The sequence below is a fragment of the Anomaloglossus baeobatrachus genome, chromosome 6, assembly GCF_048569485.1.
Source record: "Anomaloglossus baeobatrachus isolate aAnoBae1 chromosome 6, aAnoBae1.hap1, whole genome shotgun sequence".
Lineage (NCBI taxonomy): Eukaryota > Metazoa > Chordata > Amphibia > Anura > Aromobatidae > Anomaloglossus > Anomaloglossus baeobatrachus.
The window spans coordinates 302,761,080-302,774,211 of NC_134358.1; the positions used below are offsets into that span (position 1 = coordinate 302,761,080).

At 41.8% G+C, this 13,132-nt stretch overlaps 1 protein-coding gene across 6 annotated transcripts in view; it reads right to left on the reverse strand.

Moving 5' to 3' along the window:
* The window catches only part of LOC142244310 (uncharacterized), a 417,067-nt gene that overhangs the window by 69,753 nt on the left and 334,182 nt on the right, over nucleotides 1-13,132 (reverse strand). For 4 of the 6 annotated variants that reach the window (XM_075316516.1, XM_075316515.1, XM_075316520.1 and 1 more), the window contains 2 exons: nucleotides 8,987-9,190; nucleotides 619-825 (listed from right to left, as the gene is read on the reverse strand). In XM_075316516.1, the coding sequence (XP_075172631.1) occupies nucleotides 619-825; nucleotides 8,987-9,190 (411 nt within the window). The remainder of the gene's footprint in view (nucleotides 1-618; nucleotides 826-8,986; nucleotides 9,191-13,132) is intronic. The other 2 variants (XM_075316518.1, XM_075316519.1) reach the window with 1 other exon arrangement.

Below are 13,132 nucleotides of genomic sequence, written 5' to 3' on the forward strand. Positions count from 1 at the left end.
TGCAGAATAAAGCCACTTAATCACCACTGTATAAAGGCAGACCAATGTTCATTTAGGGGTTAAAACAAAGAATGGATGCCAGAAAAAAAAAAGACCCCTTAAGTTGTCAAAATTTACCTAACCTCAAGACTGCTTCTATTTTCTGCTTATATTCCACAACCCAAAAAAATAAAACTTATTGCACAATCTTACCTATATTTACTAACAACTCAGCTATTCTGCATAAGACGCAAAAGAGCTAGGAATAAGTTCCTATTTTAATATAAATTCCAGTATTCTATGATTTTCGTTTCTAGTTTACAGATTTTAATTTATGCTCAATGTTGAACCTGTGCAGGGCTTAGGCTGAAGTATGACTTTGATGGTATGTGTTTAGGACATATGGAAGGGACATACCATAAGTCCCCAGTAGGTGCAGGACCCCCATTTGATAATTCTCCTCTGCCACTTTTGTGCCACCACAACAACCACTCATTCTATAAAAATAGCAGTTGTCATCAACTGGCAAATGTGGGTCACAAGAGAAGTTGGTTAAAAAAAATCTATTTGCGTACCATATCTAAAATGTTTTAGTATTTAACAAATGTTATATTTAAAGTGAAGTCAGTAAATGTTTACCTGTAACCATAGGATCTTTAGTATTAGTAGCAGTGGTAGAGTCAAGCTGTGGTTCTACTGAAGCACCAACATCTGGCTCCTTTTTAACAGATACAATGGACTGATGCGACTTCAGCACAGAAGTGGAAACAGAAGGACTGATTAAAGGTTCCCTAGTAGTATGACATAGCGTATCACAAGAATGATGCGATGAAACAGAATTGCTGGCTGTTGATAGAAAAATAAAAAATGATAGTCTAGGAAAAAGATCAAAAGAAAAATTAAAAAAAAAATTCTAGGCAAAAATATACAAGAGATAAATGCACTTTTACATTACGATGGGTTTTCACCTAGAGGAGAAAAGTATCCTTTAGTGGACAAGATAAAATGTCCTGGATTCAAATGCTTTAAACACCAAAACTTTAAAGTGGCATCTCACTAAAGACCTTTCTTGTATTTAGACTCCACACATGTTACATTCCTGCTGTTTACTTAATAGACGTCTGTCAGCATCTCTGACCCCTTAAATCTGCTGACACTGATGTCCAGTAAACCTGGCTGTGGTAATGGTCATACAGGTTGTAGAATGAAGAATTCAATGTTTTAACACCATCAATATCACATTCACAAGTGCCCAAGAAGTAGACCCCATCATGTGCAATTGCCCAGGTTCTCAGCATAGATCGCATCCAACCTCTTCTGTCTGCTCTGAGTGACAACTCTGCAGCCTTAAGTCAGTAGACCTCTAGAGCCAATAAGGCTTAGGCTGCTTTCACACATACGGTTTTTGCTGAGTGGCACAATACGGCGCTTTGCAGAAAAAACGCAACCGTTTTTTTTGCCGCCTGTTGCGTTTTTCCTGCATAGACTTGCATTATCGACGTATTGTGCCGCATGGCCTTGCCTTGCGTCCGTTTTTTGCCGGATGCGGCATATTTAGCCCATGCGGCGACCGGATGGAACGTTGGAACGGAGAAAAAAACGCATTGCGTCGAATCCGGCGAGATGCGCTGCGATTTACAATGCAAGCCTATGGACGCCGGATGCGTTTTTTTGCACTGCGCATGCTCAGTATCAAGCCGCATCCGTCAAAAAACAGACGGGCCGCATGGAAAAACTTATGCAATGGATCCGGTTTTTCCGCCGCATCCATTGCATAGGTTTTTGAGCCGTATTGCGCCGCACTGTAAAAAACGGATGTGCGAAAGCAGCCTTAACTGACGTCCTGGAGGATATGGAATGCCAATCCAAACATATAGGACACATATAAGAAGTGGCCAGTTTGGCTTTCTGCACTTCATACAGTGCAAGCGACCATAATGTTCTGAAAAGTGACAGAAGATCTGGCTTACCAAGACTGCAGGAAATGAACACCGATTTCTTGAAAAGAAACGGTCAGCATAAAATGAGTGTCCACACTACACCAAGCACTTTGTAGGGGATAGAGCAATAATAAAAATTGTACCTTTAAGTCAGTGTGCCCACGATGAATTATTGACGCTCCACACCACAAAAGGAGCGTCTAACATTTACAGCAAAGTGAATATGATTTATAGAAATCTCATGCCCACCTCAGCATTAACTGACTGTGTGCATTTCAAATCCACAATATGTCAATTTCTTCTGCAGGTACGCTGAGTTTAACCCCTTAAATGCTGCAATCAATAGCAATCGCAGCATTTGGCGGCTGAGAGAGGGAATGCACTCCCTCTACCAAGCGATCGGGACCCCCGCAAATTGATTATTGGGGCAAAATCGCTGTCCTGGTAACCCAAGGTCATCATGATGACCTCCTTGTTACCCAGCTATGACAAGCTGCGGAGACCACGCGAGGAGCATGGTGTCAGAGGCTTCTGTCAGCTTAAAACAGGTGTATTACAATTGATTATACCGGCGATCAGTGCAATAAAAGACAGGGACTAAGTATAAAAATAACAAAAAGTTAACCTTTACAAAAAAAGTACACATATTGGGAATCACCACATCCAGTATGATCCAATTTATAAAACTGAAACAATAGTTAAGACTTTCAGTGCAAACGGTAAGAGAAAAAAAAGCCAAAACAAAACAAAAACACTAACAAAACACAGCAAAAAAAATGCTTTTTCATCATATCATCAAAAAAGTGGATCAAAAAATCACATGTAAATAAAAATGTTATAGCTGAAAATGTCATCTTATCCCGCAAAATAGAAGCCACCATACATCCCTATCAGAGGAGAAATTAAAAAAAGCTATAGCTCTCAAAATAGAGCACAGCAATGCTAAAACATTTTTTTTTTTTTTATAAAATAGTTATGGTGTAAAAGTAGCAAAACATTAAAAAAATATATAAATGTGGTATTGTTGCTATCGTACTGACTCAAAGACTAAAGACTTTTTAGACACTTTTACAACTCTGTGAATGGTATATTTTTTTTTTCCAGAATTGCCGTTTCTTCTTGATTCTGCCTCATGGAAAGCGGAATAGAAGGCGATCAAAAAACATTATGTGGCCCAAAATGATACCGCTAAAAACTGCAACTCATCCTGAAAAAAAACCCAAGCCTTCACTTGACACTGTCGATGGAACAATAAAAAACTACAACCTTTACCATGCAGTGATGCAAAACCCCTTTTTTTTTAACAAAACAAATGTTTTTAGCGTGATGTTAGCCAAACTTATAAAAAAAAAAAAAAAATCTGGTGTCACTGTAATCGTACTAACGGGAGGAGTAAAGCCACCCTATCCTTTATACCGCAGGCTGTATAGCATAAAAAAATAAAGCTAATTCTTTAGCTGCTGTTGATTTGTTCATTCTGCCTCCCAAAGATCGCAATAAGGTTCAGCTCTCATTTACCCTGCAGGCTACGCTGGGCGATTGTACCAGAGATTACTTGTAAATCTCTTAAAAACGTGCTTCGGATAAAATTCCCAATGGAAAATTCACTGTAGTAAGGCAGAGGGAGTCACTTTGACCTCTCATCCGACCTGATGGTTGTCCATCTTTTTAGGAGTGCACAAAAGTGCGATCAACACCAGTTTTGTTCACCTTTGAAAAGAAGGACACGGCTGAACAGAGGAAAAACTGAGTCCAGAATAACTCTTCTGTCTCATTAACAAATGATCCATCAAGGGTTTCACCTGAATCACGTATATCGGAGTGGAGATATAGGAGGAAAACCTAATGTAAGCACTCAGCATAGAGCCCAAGATAAATGTGAATAGATCTAAAATATTCTGTACCCCAAATTGTGACCAATAGCATTCAACTCAACCCACAAAAAAAAAAAAAAAAGACCCCACTGAGGTCCATCATCTGTGAATGGAAATGTAGGGGCCTTCCAAGCTACTGGTAGCACAAAGGCTCTGGACAAGCACTATGGCTCCACCAAAAAGAAAACCAGAAATATCTGTGCTCCCAAAAACAAACCCCCCCCTTTCTTCTAAACACCGCAGTGTGCCTAAAATAAAAGTTTCCATCCACTTGTTTGGCATTTTTGTAGTGGAGAAGTGTTTAATTAACGGGGGCTGTGTAACTATAAGCATGAGCTGGGCACAACGTACGGGAAATCTGCTGCTAAAAAACATTTAAGGGTACTTTCACACTTGCGTTATTTTCCTTCCGTTACAATCCGCCCTTTTGGGAAACAGCGGAATCCGTTAATGGATTCCGCTGTTTCCCATAGACTTGTATGGTTGACGGATTGTACCAAAAGGACCTGCGCTGCTTCCGCTGGGCGACGCTGCGTTGCTTCCGCCCAGCGGGAGGAACGCAGCATGTAACGTTGTTTTGAGCAGCGGAATCCTCTGGATTTCACTGCGCATGCTCTTTTTTTTTTTTTTAAATCAAACTTTATTTTGGCTTGTGGTGGCCGAACGTTCAGCTGAGCGCCCAGCCGTCAGCAAGCGACAGCGCTCAGCTGAGCGATCGGCCGCCGGCATGCCCGGCCGCCGGCAAGTCACAGCGCTCAGCTGAGCGCCCGCCCGCCGGCATGCCCGGGCGCCGGCAAGTGACAGCGCTCAGCTGATCACCCGGCGGTCGGCTGCAGGGAGCGATCAGCTGATCACCCGGCGGCCGGCTGCAGGGAGCGATCAGCTGATCACCCAGCGGCCGGCTGCAGGGAGCGATCAGCTGATCACCCGATGGCCAGCTACTGGGAGCGATCAGCTGATCACCCGGCGGCCGGCTGCAGGGAGCGATCAGCTGATCACCCGGCGGCCGGCTGCAGGGAGCGATCAGCTGATCACCCGGCGGCCGGCTGCAGGGAGCGATCAGCTGATCGTTCACTATAGTCTGCCGCTGGTAAAACCGGGAAAAAAAAAAAATCAAAACGAATTGCGTTGTTTTGCAGCATCCGTTGCATCCGTTGTGCCACTATATGCAACACATCCGTTGCATCCGTTACACAACGCAATGCAACGGATACCGTTCAACGCAAGTGTGAAACTAGCCTAAGTGGTAAATATGTAATTATTTTTTCTTCATCGCCCAATACTGTGGTGTCAATATGCTTACTGCACCCCTAGATTAACTCATTAAGGAGTGCAGTTTGTAAAATGGGGGATTTCTGCTGTTCCGGCATCTCAGAGGCTCTGCCAATGTAACATGGCACTCACAAACCATTACAGCAAAATCTAAAACACAATATTGTGTTCCTTCCTTTTTCAGCTTTGCACTGTGCCTTAAAAGTGGTTCCAATTACATGGAGGGTATTCAGGCACTTAAGAATAATAACAAATTCTATGGTCTATATTTTTCTTATTAGCCCTTATAAAAATTTAAAACTTGAGGCTAAAACAACGTTTTGGTGAAAAAAATGCAATTGCTCTTTCTTCACAGCCCAATGGTATCAAATTCTGTGCCACACCTGTGGTGTCAATATGCTCACTGCACCCCAGATGAGTTCATTTAGAAGGCTAGTTTGTAAAATGGGATTACATGTGGGGGTCTTCATTTCTGGCACATCAGAGGCTCTGCCAATGTGCCATGGCACCCCCAAACCATTTCAACTAACTCTACACTCCAATGCAATGCTCTTTACTTTCTGAGCTCTGCGCTGTCTCTCAAAATACCTTTTCAACTATATATGGGGTATCTGAATACTCAGCAGAAATTGTACATCAAATTATATGGAGAATTTTCTGCAGATACCCTTGTGAAAATTAAAACTTTGAGCTAAAAGCAACATGTTTGAAGGAAAAATGTATTTTTTATAGCTCAACATTAAAAAAAAATTGTGAAGCACCAGGGGGATCAAGGTGCTCACCATACATCTAAATAAATTCATTGAGGGCTCTAGTTTCCAAAAGGAAGGGTCACATGTGGGGGTTTCCACTATTCAAGCACATCAGGGGTTCTCCAAATGTGACATGGAGTCTGCTAATGATTCCAGACAATTTTGTGTTCAAAAAGTCGAATGCTGCCCTTTCCGTCCCGAGCCATGCCCCAAAACAGTAGGTCTCATCCACATATGGGATATTGTTGTACTACGAATTGCACAGCAAATTGTATGTTGCATTTTGCCCTGTTAGACCTAAGACAAACGGCATGAAAATCGAAGCGAGCGGAATGCGATAAAACATCGCATTCCACTCGGAGCAATATCAGCCTATATGCCAGCACCCATGAGCAATTAATTTCTCAGGTCTAATCGGACCGAGAAAATAGTCGCAGCATGCTGCGGGTACAATGCGATCCTTGTTTCTCTCGCACCCATTCAAGTCTATGGGGCGAGAAAAAAAAAAATCGCACTGCACTCGCAGTACACCGGTGTACTGCGAGTGCAAAGGTAGAATGGCAATAGCTGGCAACGGAGGAGAGGTCCAATCACACGATCGGAACTCAGTCGCAATAACACTCGCATGACACTCGGCTCCTGCTGTGCTGCCAGCGTGAGCAGAGTGTCATGCGAGGATTGCAGTAGTCCCCGTGTGGCCCCGGCGTTACCCTTGTGAAAATGCAAAATTTGGGCTAAAAGTAACATTTTTATGAAAAAAGTCAAATATGCATTTTTTTGATCCACATTGCTTTAGTTCCTATGAAGTACCTGAAGGGTTAATGAATTTCATGCATTGTGGTTTTGAGTAGTTTGAGGGGGTGCAGTTTTTAGCAATGTGTTACTTTTGGGCATTTTCTATCACATAGGCCCCCTTAAAGTCACTTCAAATGGTTCTATATGGATTAAGCTCACAAACACAATACTATCTTTTGAACACTATTTATAAAAATGGGAAAGCACTAATAAAATTTGGTAATATTTAGGGAGTAGGGATGGAATTCCTACTCACAGGGGGCTCTCCATAGATTATCAGAATGTCTTTAAACTATCTGGTTGAAATGGAATAGTTGTATAAAAAATAAATATGGCACTCCTCAAAATTGTGTTTAGGTGCTTGTATAGGCTCCATATGCATATACAGTATGAGAAGAAAAAAAAATAAATTGGTCACTCAAATGCATACATGAAAAGTACATTTTTTTTTTAATTCTTGAGATCCATCAACCATAGGTGTGTTTGTCAAAAGGCCCCGTCACACTAAGTAACATCGCTAGCAACATCGCTGCTAACGAACAACTTTTGTGACGTTGCTAGCGATGTTGCTGTGTGTGACATCCAGCAACAACCTGGCCCCTGCTGTGAGGTCGTTGGTTGTTGCTGAATGTCCTGGGCCATTTTTTAGTTGTTGCTGTCCCGCTGTGAAGCACAGATCGCTGTGTGTGACAGCGAGACAGCAACAACTAAATGTGCAGGCAGCAGGAGCCGGCTTCTGCGGAGGCTGGTAACCAATGTAAACATCGGGTAACCAAGAAGCCCTGTCCTTGGTTAACCGATATTTACCTTTGTTACCAGCCTCCGCCGCTCTCCCTGTCAGTGCCGGCTCCTGCTCTGTGCACATGTAGCTGCAGGACACATCGGGTTAATTAACCCGATGTGTGCTGTAGCTAGGAGAGCAGGAGCCGGCGCTAAGCATTGTGCGCTGCTCCCTGCTCTGTGCACATTTAGCTGCAGCACACATCGGGTAATTAACCCGATGTGTGCTGTAACTAGGAGAGCAAGGAGCCAGCGCTCAGTGTGCGCTGCTCCCTGCTCTGTGCACATGTAGCTGCAGCACACATCGGGTAATTAACCCGATGTGTGCTGTAGCTAGGAGAGCAGGAGCCAGCACTAAGCGGTGTGCGCTGCTCCCTGCTCTGTGCACATGTAGCTGCAGCACACATCGGGTAATTAACCCCGATGTGTGCTGTAACTAGGCGAGCAGGGAGCCAGCGCTCAGTGTGCGCTGCTCCCTGCACGTGTAGCTCCGTGCGCTGGTAACCAAGGTAAATATCGGGTTGGTTACTCGATATTTACCTTAGTTACCAAGCGCAGCATCTTCCACGCGGCGCTGGGGGCTGGTCACTGGTTGCTGGTGAGCTCACCAGCAACTCGTGTAGCGACGCTCCAGCGATCCCTGCGAGGTCAGGTTGCTGGTGGGATCGCTGGAGCGTCGCAGTGTGACATCTCACCAGCAACCTCCTAGCAACTTACCAGCGATCCCAATCGTTGTTGGGATCGCTGGTAAGTTGCTTAGTGTGACAGTACCTAAAGTCACACTACAAAAAAAGAAAAAAATCATATGTACAAAAGCAAGTATACAGATGAAATATGCTAATGTATACAAGATTCTGAATATATACATAAAAACTGAACAAACAGGAAAAAACAAGTAGATAAAGAGAAGACCCAGCAATCAAAACATTTCCCACGAGGAGGTACAGATAAAACGAATAAATGAGCATTTGCTTATATGTATCATGAAACAAGTACATTATCAAAGTATATAGAAATCTTCAGATTCCCATAGAAGACATCAGAAGCAGTTTGCAAGTTAGTCATGATCTATTTTGATCATCAAATATACGAGATCTGCAATAGAAAAATTCAACTGATAAACTAAATCTTACAAGAATTGGTGGTTAGTGGGGGCACACAGGGATCTGCAGCGCTGTGGTCATGCGAGGATATCGCTTTGGAAATGCGCTATTTTTGCCTCCATTGCCGTGGCTATTAGAAGTGTGGCGTCCGACGTCATTTCCGGCCGCAAGGCGGATGCTTGGCAGACATTGGCGCATTCCCACAGTCGGAAATCCCTTTCATTTTTCCATCAGACCAGAACTACAATTCAAATCCATGATTTCCTCCAGAACCAGAGAAACTCTTTGTAATTGCTCTCTTGTATTATTTCAAAGTTAAAAAAATGAGTACAAAAGTGGATTTTTAAAAGCAAATCAATATCATTGTGCTGTATGGTATTTAAATAAAAAAAAAAACAAAATGTCTATGGAACCAGACCAGTGGCAGATTTACAGTAGGTAACACTGTTAAATTTTGCCACTAACTATACAATCTTTTACAAAGTACTGACCTTGGGCTGTGGTGATTTTTGAGGAATATTTTTCGGGTAACTGATCCACTGTACTCACATCTTCTAGTTTTCTGCCTCTCATATTAGAACACTGTTCTGGATTACCAACACTGTTTGTTCTACCTTCATCTTTATAGTGGTCTTTTATATCACGAGCACTTTTGTTTGCAGAACATTCATTTGCAGAAGAAGTGGTTGTGGAATCTAGAAGGACAAAAACAACAAAATCACAGCTGAAATGGTAAATTTTCAAGAATCAAATTCTGTGGACAAACAGTATACAGTGCATAAAACCGATAACTATCAGTTAGGGCTCAGTCAAACATTAGGGATTTTTCTCACCCATAAAAACTATGGACCAATTTTCATAAGTATTTTGTATCTGATTTTTATCAGTGTTTGTTTAGAGTCTTAAGGGGGCTTTACATGCAACCACATCGCTAACGAGATGTCGTTGGGGTCACGGAATTCATGATGCACATCCGGCCTCGTTAGCGACGTTGTTGCGTGTGACACGTATGAGCGACCGCTAATGATGCAAAATACTCACCAAATCGTTGATTGTTGACACGTCGTCCATTTCCCAAATATCGTTGCTGTTTTTGGACGCAGGTTGTTCATCGTTCCCGAGGCAGCACACATCGCTACGTTTGACATCAAGGGAACGACTAACACCGTACCTGCGTCCTCCGAGGTGGGCGTGATTTTCATGCGGCTGCACTCCGCCCCTCCGCATCTATTGGACGCCTGCCGTGTGACGTCACTGTGACGCCGCACAAACCGCCCCCTTAGAAAAGAGGCTGTTCGCCACCACACTGACGTTGTTAGTAAGGTATGTATGCGATTTGCCCGTGACGCACAAACGATGGGGGCGGGTGCTTTCACGAGCTAGCGATGTCGCTGCGTGTAAAGCAGCCTTTAGTTTTGCCATCAATTTCATCAATTTTTGTATGCAAGAGAAGGCCTTTTAAGTAGTGATGAAAGAATCCGAACTGTAAAATTTGAGGTTTGTACTGGACACCTAGTCTTCGGGGCTCAAAATCGAACTTTTCACGTTCATGCGAAATTCTGTGCCTGCTGCTGACCAGGTGTGAACTGTGGAGCCTCGTTTTCAGAACCCAACCTCAAAAAATCGGCAGACGTTGTGGGACATAACATGATTAAATTACGCTGGAACTTTTGAGGATTTATTTTTAATTACTACATTGGTGAACAACAGAGTGTGGGGGAGAATTTACTAACCATTGGGTTACATTGGAATGTCATGGATTTTTTTAAATTAATAAATTGGTGAATGAGGGAGTAAGGGGGAGTCTTTAAAAAATTATTTTTTCCCTCTGTGTGTGTAAGTGTGCTTTTTAAATTACATTTACAGGGTTAATAATGGGGTGTCTGATAGATACCTCTCCACTAATAACTCCTGGGCTTGATGCCAACTGTCAAATCACAGCTGACATCAACGCCAAAAGTATTACCCCAATTACCACTGCACCAGGGCAATCAAGAAGAGGCGGACAAAGTGCCAGAATTAGCGCATTGCCACTGCACCATGGCAATCAAGAAGAGGTGGGCAAAGCGCCAGAATTCGCGCATCTAATGGATGTGCAACTTCTGGGTCAGCTGCAGGCTTTTATTTTTAGGCTGGGAAGGGCCAAATATCCATGGGCCATCCCAGCCTGATAATACCAGACCCCAGCTGTCTGCTTCACCTTTAGAAAAAAAAAATGGCATGGGGTCCCCTCTATTTTTGACAATCAGCACAGGTAAAGCAGACAGCTGAGTTCTGCAGTTTGCAGCTGTCTGCTTTACCTGCGCTGGTTATCAAAAATAGTTCTAATTGAAGAGGGGGGCACCACTAATAAATAGGGATCATCTTAACATACCCAAGGGATTCTGGATATATATAAAAAAAAAAAAAAGAAAAAAGAGAAAAAATGGATATATATAAACAGGGGTCACCTTTAAAATAGCAATTTTATTTTAGGTTACTAAAGAGCATAAAACACCTATTTAAAATCAATTAAAAAACACAAAGTGGCCATAACAGGCAGAACGGACCTAGTCTGTGTGGGACTTCGATCATCCCAATCTGTCTATATCCTGGAACTCAGAAAAATGTTGCACTTGGGGAATAAGAGCTAATATACAGCCCAGATTAAACAAGGCGAGTATACATACAAAAATTAAACCTTTATGATGATAGTATCAAGAGATAGCTGAACATAAAAACATACAAACCGTAAATAAGATGTAATTTGTAAATCAACCCCCATGTATGTCTTTGTATAATACAATATAGCTAATCACAACAGATAATATGTTGATTACAATATATACGGATCCATGAAAATGGTACATAATAAAAACACGACCCCTGATAGGTGTAATGTAAAACATGAAAATGTTCTATAAAATCAAACCTTGAACAGACCCAAAAAAAGAGGCTGGGACAATGATGTACCCACTGAAAATGCCTCTGACCCCTTTACCAGTACAACCAATACAAAAATCAAAAATATCTGTTAGTGAGGTATACCATACTGGGGTGTACAAAAAAAAATAAAAATGAAACAGACAGTTGGGGTGTAACTTCAAGTGTATCGTTGCTAGGAATGTTTCTTCATCGGGGTCAAATGCTGTAAGAGACGTACAGACTTGTAATCTTTATAAATGTTAGATAATTTCCAAAAGTTATTTTACCTGGAAGACAGCCATCACTGCACATGTGGAATAGTATCAAGCCAAATGAATAGCCATAAAAGACTCTAATGGCGCCTATAGTGGACTACAAGAAAATGGAGGCGTGTGCGTTAAGAGTGCGCGTGCGCAAAAATCGGTACTATATTCGCATGTGCAGAAGCTTCCAGATTTGTCTGAAAATTAAACAGTATAAATGAAATGTGGAACGTATCGCAGCTGTTATTGCAAACCGTCCATAAAAGCAGCGTTTATGATCCCACAACTGCATTGATAACAAATACTCTTCAGAGAGATATCACTACTACAGACAGTTCATATCAATAGTATCAATGCAATATGGACACAAGGTGGCACCAAAATGATCACACCTTGTGTGACTGTACAATGTCCCAAAAGGATTAGTTGTGATATTTTGAATGTGAACAGGGGTTTACAATAACAGGGGAGGGGGTAATTGAAGTATTTAAAATGCATTCTTAAAAATATTGTTGAAATAACAAAGAAGGGGAAGAGGAAGGGAAGAAAGGGTAGGCTAAAAGTGGATGGGAAGGGGTATTGGAGAGCAAGTGGGAATGGAAGGAGTTAGGGAATATAAAGGGGGAGGAGAAAGGGAAGGAGGAAGACGTTGAGGCAATTCGTTAAGTTTCAAAATCAAAATGAATATGAGTTTATAATCTTGCTTGACTTTGAAACTTAACAAATTGCCTCAACGTCTTCCTCCTTCCCTTTCTCCTCCCCCTTTATATTCCCTAACTCCTTCCATTCCCACTTCCCCTCCAATACCCCTTCCCATCCACTTTTTAGCCTACCCTTTCTTCTCTTCCTCTTCCCCTTGTTATTTCAACATTATTTTTAAGAATGCATTTTAAATACTTCAATTACCCCCTCCCCTGTTATTGTAAACCCCTTAAAATTTAATAAAGTATACAATGTGATCAAATATGTAATAGTAAACATTAAGTACCTACTGTGCAAATTAGAGTTGATATTAACGAAACCTATTGAGATTCAAGGGTCCAAAATGAATCCCAGATAAAAATACACAGTCCTCATAGAAGACAGAATAAGTGGAATAAAAGCCATTCTTTAAAATGCAAAGTTATTCATGATAATAGTTAACGGCACCAGGTACACATGGACCGCAGGTGATTCCATCGAATGTGGTCCATATTAATACCAATAGGATAACTGGTTGTGCTGGTAAAATTAATATGTATTGTTAACGCTTTAAAAACATACATATTGGCCAATGTGCTCATTGTTGAAATACGAGATTCAACAAATTAAAACAAAAAAAGGGAGGCGTAAAAGTGGGGAAGAAAGTTTTAGATGAAGAAATAGTGCTATAAAGAGGAATGCACCAAATACACCAATGTGTACCGTATTTTTCGGACTATAAGATGCACCGGACCATAAGACGCACCCTGGTTTTAGAGGAGTAAAATA